The 12,713-nt window shown below is 39.7% G+C and overlaps 1 protein-coding gene across 1 annotated transcript; it reads left to right on the top strand.

Annotated features, from left to right (window-relative positions):
• Window positions 1-4,305: 4,305 nt before the first annotated feature.
• Window positions 4,306-8,310, top strand: edf1 (endothelial differentiation-related factor 1). The gene is made up of 5 exons (XM_069673271.1): window positions 4,306-4,537; window positions 6,321-6,372; window positions 6,592-6,752; window positions 7,518-7,611; window positions 7,715-8,310. Exons 1-5 carry the CDS (start codon window positions 4,460-4,462, stop codon window positions 7,774-7,776), a joined length of 447 nt encoding a protein of 148 aa, XP_069529372.1. The 5' UTR covers window positions 4,306-4,459; the 3' UTR covers window positions 7,777-8,310.
• The last annotated feature ends 4,403 nt before the right edge of the window (window positions 8,311-12,713 follow it).

The following is a 12,713-nucleotide window of genomic DNA, read 5'->3' on the forward strand; positions in this document are numbered from 1 at the left end:
CCGATATGGTTTTTTCAGGGCCGATACCGATTATTAGTAGTCAAGGAGGCCGATAACCGATATTTGGAGCCGATATTCATTTGCAGTAAAAGTGAAAATATTGGCGTCAAAATTTTGAATAATACAAACTCCAACACTTAACTTTGTTTAAATGCCTTTAAACATATGTTTGTTAAACAAACAAACAAAAAGTGCAGGGAGTTCCCAGGGTCAGCAGCATCTCTTATAAAGTGAACTGAAAATTTTAATAACTTCCTGAAGTTTTATTAAGTAAATAAAACAAAGTTAAATAAAATTAGCAAAGAAATGAACTTTTTCTCCTCTCCGCCGTGTGTGTGAGCACTCTGCACTCTTATCGGTCGTCGGATAAAAAAATAAAAAAAAGGCCGATGCCGATATGTGTCAAAATGCCGAAAATCGGCCCGGCCGATAATCGGTCGATCCCTACATTTTACACACAAATATTCAACCTGAAGCCAAAGGACCACCAAAGGAATTGATGAAGCGGAAATCAACGTTTACTTTGTAGGTTATTGCCAGATATGTCATACAAGGTCTAATCAGTGCATTACAGATATGTGACAAGCAGTTGTTTGAAGTGTCTTTCTTCCAGTAGCTTAACTGTATTTCAACCCCATCCCCAATGAACCAGATAAGATTATCTGCATGCACAGTTGACGTAAACCTTATAACTGGAGCAAGTATTGTTTCTTTGTCTATGCTTGTCTCAAGACAACCACCAGCACTACTAAACTGACTCAAAATCTACTCAAGAATTCAGGGATATTACACATATATACGTACATATACTGTACACTTGAATCAATGTGATAATTCCTCATTTTTAGGACCCTATGGCTTTAATCAAAATTACCGTAATACCACAGTTATAATGCACCTGTAAAAAGCAAGCAACGTGACGTCAGAAGAGTCAAATTCCACAGATTTTTGCAGGACAAAGAAGCCTGTCTGGACGAAGAAAAGTTTCCCCGTCGTGACTGCGGAGAAAGGAAGTCGAGAACTTCACTTCAGGATTTATTGTCGTTTTACCTCCGAGCGTACTGAGTGTTTCTACGAAAGAAAAACAAGGTAATTCACGCCTGTTTTGAACTGTTTCTCGCCCCCGCTAAGTTGTCTTGCGAATGACTGATGTGTTGCACGCGCGATGTTCAACGTTCCAAATTAACGGAGGCTCAAATGATGGGTTTTTTTCTTCGGTTTATCGTGGGATAGAAAACTGGCAGTATAATGTATGCGGTCATCGTGTGCTGTTAGCTAAAAAAATGTCATTTTGGGCGCTTTTACGAGCTGTCTGAACCCCTGAATACAAACGACGTATGCTAGCAAAACAATTCTTCTCAAAGTTTAAGACTTAAGATGTTTAAAATCGTTGTAATTTTGGCAAACGTAAAATCCATGTCTTTCATAAGAGGAAAATATAATATATATATAGGTAATATATCTTACCTGGACCAAGCTAACTCTTTTAAACTACTTTATTAAAATTGGCCTTTTTTTATTCACACTTTTTTAAAATAAACTTTATTGCCATTATGCATCAAGTACAAAACCCCTTATTCAAAATACAGTCTATAGAAATACTACGTCAGTGCAAACATTGAACCATTGTTTTGATAAAAGAGATAAAGAAAATAATTTTATGAACATTTTAAATGTTTTGTAGGATTACTTATATGGTTTTGCAGCATTTTTGGTTGTAGAGTCAGATATTAAAGAAAAGTAAAGTTGTTTTGTTCGTTTGCCTTTTTGCTTAAGAATTTGGACTTGGACGTGAATATAAAATTTGGTTAAAAAACATTTAATTAAATAGAACTGCTATCTTAAATTTCTGTCATATTCAGTTAATCCAAACAATACTTTTTCCCAAAGTTTATTAAAATCGACCAGTTGACAGTTTTACGCCTTTACCCATTAAATTATGACTTGCTTTTGCTATTCACTTGGCTCTATGAAGATTGAATTGCTTTTGTTAACATGTTGCTAACAACAAAGGCCACTGTGAGATCCTTACCGTAAAACTTAAAAGGAAAATCCCAACGTAATGCATCTAGTGGGGCTAAATGTTGCTTGTATTTGGCCATGTAGCCATCTGATGTTGACCATGTAGATAATGATTTAGAGAATTTCTCTACATTTAAGCTAAAAGGGAAATATTGCTGCTTTGATCCATTTCTAAGTAATATTGATTGTTGCACAATCATAATATGCAGTTTTTGTCATTATCATTGTAGTAGTTTCACATACTGGTTAACTTTTTTAATTGTCTAAAATTTGGATTGTTTGTCATTGATGATCATCAGCAGTATTTAAATCTTGAATGAACTTTACTGACACAAAAGATTGCTGCAGGTTTCTTCCACTGCAGCACAGATGTGTCCACTGAAGGAACTTTTTTCCCGTGACAATAAGAAGGCTGTGTCTCCCTCTGGTGGTTGTAACTGATTATAAAGTAATGATTAAAATCTCTTGAAGTAAACCCTTTAAAGTCATGTTTGTGTCACTAGTTAGACACCAATGGCTGCTTTCATGGTAAATAATTGCAATTTAGCAACACATTAACATCACAAAATGTTCCTGGTTTATACTAATGCATTCTAATAGTCCCCAGTCCTTTTACAAGTTAGTATGCTATAGTTTTCTTTAAATGCCAGGTGTGTTTTTGTAATCAAGGATGGCTCCCAAAGTCGGTGTCAGACCCGATGAAGCCTTGATGATGATGCAGGAGCTCGACGACCGGCTGAAAGAGCAGACTGACAAACTGGACCATGTTCGCCTTGCTGCCGTTGAACTGAAGGACAACTTGTCTGGGGTAAATTAAGGAGTTTGTACATACAAATGTGTAATAAACACTTTTTAAGAGACACCCATTTTACTCAATCTCTCATTTTCTGTTCTTCTAATACAGAGTAACGGTGATCTGAGCCAGTCTATCACTGATCATCTGGAATGGTTGAATCACTTGTCAGAGCGAGTGGATACTCTTCACATGAACACAAATGTTTTTGTTCAGGTAAGAAACGGATGCAGTTACTAATAGACGATGTGCATTTAATTTTTTCCATGTAAACGTCAGAAAAGAACAGAACAACAGTTCAATGAAAAGTTTGATTTAAAAAGAGGCGATTCACGTCTGAAATCTGAATCTGTTCCAGATGAATCCTAAGCCCCGTACATGGGCAGGGAAGCAGGGATCCAAACATGGCCACCGTTGGGGTCGTCTCCACCAGGCTGAGGACGCCCAGTCCGAGTATGGCTGGTCCCCCATACGCACACGACGAAACAGTGATGCTGCCTCTGAAATGTCTTGTAACTGGTGACCTGCTAGACTGTAGCATGCAAATGCATATGTTACTGGTCACTACCGTCAAATGGATTATTGAAACCAAAGTCTTTTTATACATTTATTTTTTAGAATTTGAACATTTTCACTTATTGTGACACTAAGTTTTAAATGTAGCATAATACTATGCATTTTTTTTCAAGTTTTGTGTTATTACGCTGTTGAACAAACTAGGTTTTTAATAAAATCAGATTTCAACTCCTGTCAGTGTCAAATTTTATGTCCCCGCTATTTTTGTGTGAAGTTGGTAACTATCTAAACTACATTCTATTATTAATGCTATTAATGTACTTATTCAGGAGACTGAAAAAAGGTGATAATTATGAGATTAAAAGTCTCTGTTATGGGAAAAAAGTGGAAATAATAAGAAACATTTCAACAGGGTGAAGACAAATCATTATTTTTAAGTCAGTATTTTGACATTTTAATTTTTGATTTTTTATCTCATAATTAACTATTAAGTAACTGACAATTTCGCAAACTTTCTTTCCTTTAGTTTTAATTTCAACCTTTTAATTTCATTAGGATTTTTTTCCCTCATAATTTCAACTGTTTTATCTCATAATTATGACTTTGAATACGTAATTGTGACTTTATATCTCATAATTATAACTAACCATGGGGATTATATTTTTAAGGCAAAGTTTTAATCATGTTTTGTTTTTATTTTTCCCTTAAACAGACGGAATTGGATATTCAACATTTAGAATTTGTAGGCAATATAATTTTATACCAAGTCAGGACAACAAGCTGATGTTTTGTTGCATCAGAATAAGTTGCAGTGTGTTTTCCTGCCTGATGTAATGTGTCTTTATAATGTGCAATCAGGCATTCTGTACTGTTAAAAACTATTGAACTGTCCATGTGGATGTAGGTCAGTGTGCCCCACCTGTAGAGGGCGCTGCTGAGACTCCTGCATTATGTCACTGTTAATGACTGTTTTAAATAAAGCTTTGGCAGAACGCGTGGTTGATATTTGTGGAAGGAGCGCCTGACACGCTGAAGTAGCACTACCCTGTTTAAAGGGATCTTTTTGAAAACACTGCGTTGAACTTATTTTTATATCTATATTAAACTATCGAGCGGACCCCTGGAAACATGGCAGAAAGTGACTGGGACACCGTGACTGTGTTGAGGAAGAAGGGGCCGACTGCTGCCCAGTCCAAGTCCAAGCAGGTTAGCATTACCACCTCATTTCGTCATTGTTTCATGAGTGTTGTGAGGCATAGTCTTAACTGTGTTTCTTTTAAATTAGCAGAAAGGTTATAGCGAACAGCCGATGTGCAGTATGTGCGTAAAAACAGTAATGTCTGTGCATAAAAACAATCATGTCTGTGCGTGTTTACGGGTTAAATAGTCCTGGAAACATCAACCATGCGTCGTCGATCAGTTAAATAACAGAGTACAGTGAACTAGGGATAGGCTAACTAACCTGCTAGCTTGATAACTAGTTTGTATGATCGCTGTGTTTACTAGAAACTAACTTAGCTTAACCAGTACAGTTAGCCATCTGGCTATGTCTATAATGTCTGACGATTTTCTCATTCAAATTGAAGGACAATTGTTAATTTTTAGTCTCTTTGGCTACTAGTTCACCTCACCCAAGACCAAATTCCGGGATAGATATCTCCCGTATTTGACGGTTACCAAAATAGCAACCAGTTCGTTAGCATTAGCAGCTAACCGGAAAAGGATTTCTTGTCAATAGAGTTAGCTAGCTACTCATGAAGCTACTCGACAAATACAGATTTATGATGTTATGTGTACTTTGTCTGATCATGTAAGCGAGACAAACCTGTAACGTTAGTTAATCATCAACCATTAAGCGTTCCTTTCTTTAAGAGTAATTAAAGGCCAGCGTCAGTTGGAGCATATCTACGGAAGCCCTGAGTTATAGTTTTTTTTTATTATTTAGTCTTGGTTTTTGATTTTAGTTAGTTTTACGAGTTCATAAGTAGTTTAATTGTTGTTTTGAGGAATTGACTAGTTTTAGTTAAGTTTTTATTTAGTTTTCGAGTTAGTTTAGTTCTAGTAGAGGAAAGCCTTGATTTTAAAGAAGCTGAAACGGGTAGGATGAAAGAATATATGACATCAAATATGATTTTCATTAGGCCTTTTTATTAGGCCAGTGTCTCTCAAATCAAATCAAGTTTATTTGTATAGCACATTTCATACAACAACAAGCGCAGACTCAATGTGCTTAAGATTAAAAACATGGGCAAAAATCATACATCACAAGCATATAAAACATATAAATGCACTATGTACAGAAAACTGATACAAAAATCACAGACAATGGTAAACCTGGCACACCCCACCAAAACAGAAGTCAAACAGAAACACTCAAGAAGTCAAACAGAGCAAGTGGTAGCTATAGCAACCACAGTGTGGATCGAGGGGGGAAACGAAAACTAAGCTGATTTTTACCTGCAATTCAATTTAGTTTTAGTTTGTGTTTTATTGTTCATTGTAGTTTCTATTTAGTTTGAGTTTTTTTTTCAAGAATTGTAGTTTTAAATTTTTATTTCAGTTAACTATAATTTATTCACTCCTAGTTTTAGTCTTCGCTTTCGTTTACTTTAATAACCCTGATCCATAGATTGTATATACTCCGTTTTCCTGGGATAACGAGCTGGTTTTTTTCTCGAGATCTTGATGTATTTAGTACTTATCCGTAGTACTTATTTCCAGAAACAACTGTTTAAATACATGGTAAATGTGGTTGTTATGGTGTCACAGTGTTAGCTGACATATTGTGCTCAGCCAGGGTTGTTCATATTATCTTTTGTTTAATTTATTTGTCCCACTTAGATAAGCAGATTCGTTACTTATTAACTACATTACTGGTGTTACTAAGCCTGAAGAGAGTTACATGAGCCTGCAAATGATGCAATCTGCTGTCAGTTTACCTAAAGTATGTATTATATTTAAGATTTCTCCATCTCCTTCTTTTCCCTAGGCTATCACCACCGCTCAGAGACGTGGGGAAGAAGTCGAAACAACCAAGAAATGTAATTTTACGCTTTCTATCTAAATTGAGTAATGACAGTTAATCTAAAAAGTGACCTTATTTTGATGCTTTTCATAGATTTCTTCTTTCCTCCAAATTGTCATTTTGCAGACAAAACATGAACACCTCAAAGTGAATTAATGGCTGGCATCGCGATGATGCTTTGTTTTGTGTCTGCCACGCCGTGTTAAGCCTCAACATTACTTTGATTGTCACACAGGGTCTGCAGGGCAAAACAAACAGCATCTTGTGACAAAGAACACAGCCAAACTGGACCGGGAGACAGAGGAGCTGCACCATACCAGGGTTCCCCTTGAGGTGGGGAAGGTCATCCAGCTGGGCAGAGGGGAGAAAGGCTTGACCCAGAAAGACCTGGCCACTGTGAGTATACAGGCCTCTTTATGTATTAACCTGCATAGCATGTGACAGTTGGCAGAACTGCTGGAGGAGATGCTTATTCCTTGATTCTTTAAACATTGAGGGGATGTAAAAATTCCATAAGTGATGTACAAACTCCTGCACAAAGGGTGAAAGAAACTTAATCTTTTTTGTCTTCTTTAAGTGTGAAACCGGGGTTTTAATAAAAAAAACCCAATGTGCAGCCATGTTTGGTTTAACACAATCCAGAGGGAAATGCTTAAAGATACTGTAGATAGCATTTCCTGTCCAACAGACTCTCCAGATCAGGACAGTTTCTTAGCTCAGATATGGACTTTAAAATGTCAGTTTACTGCTGTGTACAGATCTGTATAAACTCGTGAGAAACATTGACGTGTTCTGTTGTTTATAATTCAATACACATTATACAAAATGAATATACCTGAGCATAAAGTGATCTTACTCCATCAAAAGGTCCTTTTTACAAAACAGATGTTTGTGTTTTGTGATCTGGCTCGCAAAGCCAATTCCTTTTACAAACCTAAACTTAAATGTCAACACAATCATTTACTCTAGTTAAATACTTGCTTAAGTCCAGGCACAGGTCATTTGAAACATGTTCATGTGCAGTATTCTGCAATGATGTGAACAACGCAACCCCTCTGAGAAATGGATCCCCAGTTACAGTGCTTGGTTAGCTTAGCTGGCGTTGGGCCTTTTTGGTTGAAAACAATATCTTTTTTTTTTATGACAAATCTTTTCCTCCAGAAAATTAATGAGAAGCCTCAAGTCATTGCGGACTACGAGAGCGGGAAAGCAATTCCCAACAACCAAGTCATGGGCAAGATCGAGAGAGCAATCGGTAAGAATCCAGTTTGCTAAAATTGAGTCATCACATTTATTTTATTTCCGAGTTATGAGTTCGAACAAAGTTGAACAAAGTTTTTCTTGTCTGTCATGAACAGGGCTGAAACTGCGTGGGAGGGATATTGGCCTACCCCTGGAGGCAAAACCCAAAAAGAAATGAACACAAAGCCTCGAAATCAGCCCCCCCCCAGGTCCCATCTTTCCCTTCCCCACCTCTAAGAACCCCTTAAAACCTCCCCTCCTCTCTCCTGCATCCCTCCCTCTCCCTGGGCTGATCTCACCTGCGTCCTGCTCGAGGACCTGGTGCTCCACTGCATCACAAGCTGCAGACTGACAAGTCATCTGAAACACTCTCGACCACATAATCTTATGAATGATCGAATGCATCTTTTTTCCAACATCAGACACTCTGACGCTCTGTGTATTTCTTTCCACTCACGCCTGCGTAGGCTTTGGCATGACGAATTCCACTTTTTTTTGATGGTGATGTAAAATCATTTAAAAGTCGGATGAGTTTTCATGACCAAACAAACTAGTTTGACTAACGTTGATTCTGAGCATGATGTTAAGCCAAAAGTGCTTGTTTGCATCTTTTTCACACACTTGAGACAGTGGGTGAATGTCATTACAGTGTTGAAATGTTTTAATGCTGTGCTTTGTTTTGATCTACAAATAAAGTTTGGCAAATCATCAATTCTAGGTGTCTGTATATAGCCACAGTGGAACAGTTTTTTCATTACAAAAAGTAGTGATGTCATCTCAAATGTCCCTTAAAAGCAGTTCTGTCAGTAATGATACAGCTGTCTGTCAAAGCACCTGAATATTAATTACTTAAGCAATATCACATGAGAGGGAGTGATGTTGCGGCCTCTGACCGAATCACAGCCGTGCTGATATTCAGTACAACATCACAACATTGGGTGTCATATTGCTTTTATACAACAGTTATGGGATACAAGCTGCCAGTAGTAGTAAAAAGTAACAGTCAACAACAGATTATTTTTTGCTCCACCAACTCAACTAGTACCAAAACTTAACTGAAACTGGACTTTTGTTGCCAAGCAACCCAAACATTCTCTCTAACTCTGTTCACAGGTTACAACAGAGCAGCTGTTTTTTTATCATGTACATTTATCTGTATGTTTTAAGTCATCATCAACCAGTGAAATAAGAGACTGCTGTGTGATTCAGAGGTACCAGCTTGATCAGTGGTCTGCTGTAATATTAATTTTAACATTATTCAGAACACCTGGCTGAAGGGGAGTGATACACAAAGTGAAAAGTCCCAGTGGTGTTGTTCTCTGTATCAGCACTCATGGAATGCCTCTTGTCCAATCAGAGTACTTAGTCGGAACTAACTGTTGTATAGTGGTAAATAATGACAATTAACTCGATGCGTAAGGTGTTAATGTCTCATTATAACAGTAAGTGTACCAGAACCAGTTCTGAATGTACAAAACTTATAACCTTTAATCACATCAAGACTTCAACTACATATCAGTTGCTGCCGAAGAGTCGGGAGAAACAATCTGCTACGTAAACCAGAAATAAACATGTAGTAGTATTTGTGACCACTAGATGTCAGAATACTACCACAAATATAGTGAGACTGTTTGTGTCACTATTTTGTGTAAAAACTTTGTTGCAGTTAGATTTTTGTTCATAGATGTGACTACCTTTACAGCCATAACATCGTGACCACTGACAGGTTGAGTAAATATCACTGATTACCTTGTTACAATGGCACCTGGCAGAGGGTGGGATATGTTAGGCAGCAAGTGAACATTTTGTAGTCGAAGTTGATGTGTTGGAAGCAGGAAAAATGTGTTAGGATGTGAGCGACTCTGACAAGGGCCAAACTGTGATGGCTAGACGACTGGGTCAGAGCGTCTCCAAAACTGCAGCTCTTGTGGGGCACCTACCAAAAGTAGTCCAAGGAAGGGAAACCAGTGAACCGAGGCTTGAGCGTGTGGGGAGTGAAGGCCCGTGTGGTCCGATCCAGCAGAAGAGCTACTGTAGCTCAAGTTGCTGAAGAAGTTAATGCCGGTTCTGATAGAAAGGTGCCAGAACACACAGAGTATCACAGTTTGTTGCGTATGGGGCTGCATAGCCGCAGATCGGTCAGAGTGCCCATGCTTACCCCTGTCCACAGCTGAAACCGCCTACAATGGGCACGTGAGCATCAGAACTGGACCTGGAAGCAATGGAAGAATGTGGCCCGGTCTGATGGATCACATTTTCTTTTGTATCATGTGGATGGCTGGGTGCGTGTGCGTCGCTTACCTGGGGGAGACATGGCACCAGGATGCACTATGGGAAGAAGGCAAGCCGGTGGATGCAGTGTGATGCTTTGAGCAATGTCCTGCTGGGAAACCTTGGGTCATGCCTTTCGTGTGGATGTTCTTTTGACACGTACCACCTACCTAAGCTTTATTGCAGACCAATCACACCCCTTCATGGAAATGGTATTCCCTAACAGCAGTGGCCTCTTTCAAAATGGTTCAGGAATAGTTTGAGGAACACAACGACGAGTTCAAGGTGTTGACTTGGCCTTCAAATTCCCCAGATCTCAATCCAATCAAGGATCTGTGAGATGTGCTGGACAAACAAATCCGATCCATGGAGGCCCCGCCTCGCAACTTACAGGACTTAAAAGATCTGCTGCTAACGTCTTGGTGCCAGATACCTCAGCACACCTTCAGAGGTCTAGTGGAGTCCATGCCTCAACGGGTCAGGGCTGTTTTGGTGGCAGTAGGGGGGCCTACACAATATTAGGCAGGTGGTCGTAATGTTATGGCTGATCGGTGTATGCACTTACAAAAAGTACATCTTGCCCAATAACATTTTTGCTGATAAAGTGCAGGTGCATATTTCAAACAACAGTATGAATTAAGAATTTAAACACTCCTTTCAGAGAGATGTAATGTTTTGGGATGTGCAACATTAAAAATTACACATCCCAAATGCAGATCTTAAAAAATTAACTGCCTTAAATTTAAGACGCCTTCATTCTTGGAATGTACAACACTCTTCTAGGACTCACCTTGATTAAGCTTAGCTTCAAACAGCTTTTATTTGCAGTGCTTTTCAGTTCTCTGCAGTGCTCCCTTTCCGACCATGGGTTATTGATTTGAGGATTACTTTTGCCAGTGGAGAGGCTGCCTTCTGTTTTATTAAAGATTCATGGACCTCATTGTTGCAGAATAACAAAAGCAGCACGGGGAGAGGGAAGTGCAAGTGGGGCAGAACACATTCAAGCTCAAGGACGTCAACAATACAGCAGGAGAGCCGTATTGACGAGAGCTTGAAGGCCTGTGGAGTGTGAAGGACTTGGAGGTCTGGATTATCACTGAGGCAGCCAATGTTTCTACAGCTTCCACTTTAAGCATGGACTGCAATGAGAGCCCAGCTTTAGCATCTGATGATCTCATGATTGTCTCTGAGGATAGCAGTCGCCTCTTGCTTTATGTAAGATGCTGAGTTACACTGTAGGTAATATTGTGACATGATATTGTAGCTTGGGATTTGCTCAAGGCACTTTAAGGCCTCCTGAGAGAGACAAAAGAAGATCATGCAGCAGTCAAGCGGTGCAAAACATGTGGCCCTCTGTCCTCTATAACCTCTATTGAGCCCTGCAGTGAAAGCTCTGGTTTGGTGAGATAAGACCTTGTGTTGCTTGTGGCTCATCCGTGCATCAGTGAGGTCAAAAATTCAGCAGGCAGCAGAATACACCTGTACAAATCTGCTGCTGTGGCTCCAAATGATCCGTGTGCGATGAAGAGTTGCTTTGATCTTCTGCTTTTGACTTTTTGTCGGAAGAGCAGCAGTAGTAAGGGCATTACACGAGTGGGCTAACAGCTGGACACAGCGGTGAGCAGGAACCTTCCGGCTATGAGGTCAAAACATGGACCCAGAACAGCAAGGACACACACAGACGACATCCCAGCAGCTGCCCCACATCTGCATTAGGGTTCTCTGGGCTACTGTCAAATCAGATGCTGGCATTGGTACTGTATAAAATTCCTATATGGCTTTCCTTTGGCCAGCCAACACCGAACATAAAATATTTAATCTGGTAATGGGGGTGAATACATAATAATGGGTGAAACATGTCATGTGCCAGTATTGCAACATCCACAGGCATTTAACTATACATACCTGCAGGCTTTAAGGGCGTTTTCACATTAGGTACGATTGCTTCGTACCATGCCTGAGTACGATTGCCTCACCCCTTTCCCCCGTCGGTCAGCTTTCACATTAATCAATTCGTTACGAACCCGAGTACACTTGCGGTAGGACTCCGAAGCAGAAGGTGGCAGTAATGCACCTCAAAAACAAGAAAAAGAAGAAGAGTATCATCAACTACGAAACGTTGTTTATTTTGGACACCTGATGCGTACCGTACCGAGTACACATGAACCGTACTCGAGACCCGTGCCCGAGTACGGTACACAATGTTCACACTAATCAAACTGGACTGGGTCAAGTGTACTCGGAGACGGGCCCAGGTCCCTAATGTGAAAGCCCCCTAATTCTTGTGGTTTCAGTTGGTGTTATTGTGTTTCAAAGAAATGTGGACATGAAAATATAGATATATTTTGTGCATTTGTATGGCACATTTTTAAAAAACAAAGGTTTAAAAATCACACTGTACCTACTTCCATTCCTCTGTACCTACCCACATGGCGTAGACAGTCAGTAAGTATTGGCTTGGAAACCGGAGGGTGGCTTGTTCAAGTCCCAGTACGCACCAGGCATGCAGTTGGGGCTGGTAGCTGGAGAGGTGCCAGCTCCTTTCCTGGGCACTGTCGAGGTGTCCTTAAGCAAGGCACCAAATCCCCCAACTGCTCGGGGCGTATGTACATGTGCAGCCCCCTCACTCTGACATCTCTCCATAATGCATGTACATAGGGTGTCTGGATTTCGGACCTGTGTGTGTTGCATGTTTGTAAAAACAGTGAAAAAATGTTATTTCCCCTCGGGGATGAATAAAGGATGTCGTCATCTTCTTCTGCTTCTTCTTCATTTTAAGAGCCACTATCTGATTTACAGAAGTTAAAAGATCTGTGTTTACCAGTACTGTAGATATAAGGGCAT

Source organism: Semicossyphus pulcher, unplaced genomic scaffold (genome assembly GCF_022749685.1).
Source record: "Semicossyphus pulcher isolate SPU_LCO1_2020_fin unplaced genomic scaffold, fSemPul1.0.p SCAF_22, whole genome shotgun sequence".
In the NCBI taxonomy this organism is placed as follows: domain Eukaryota; kingdom Metazoa; phylum Chordata; class Actinopteri; order Labriformes; family Labridae; genus Semicossyphus; species Semicossyphus pulcher.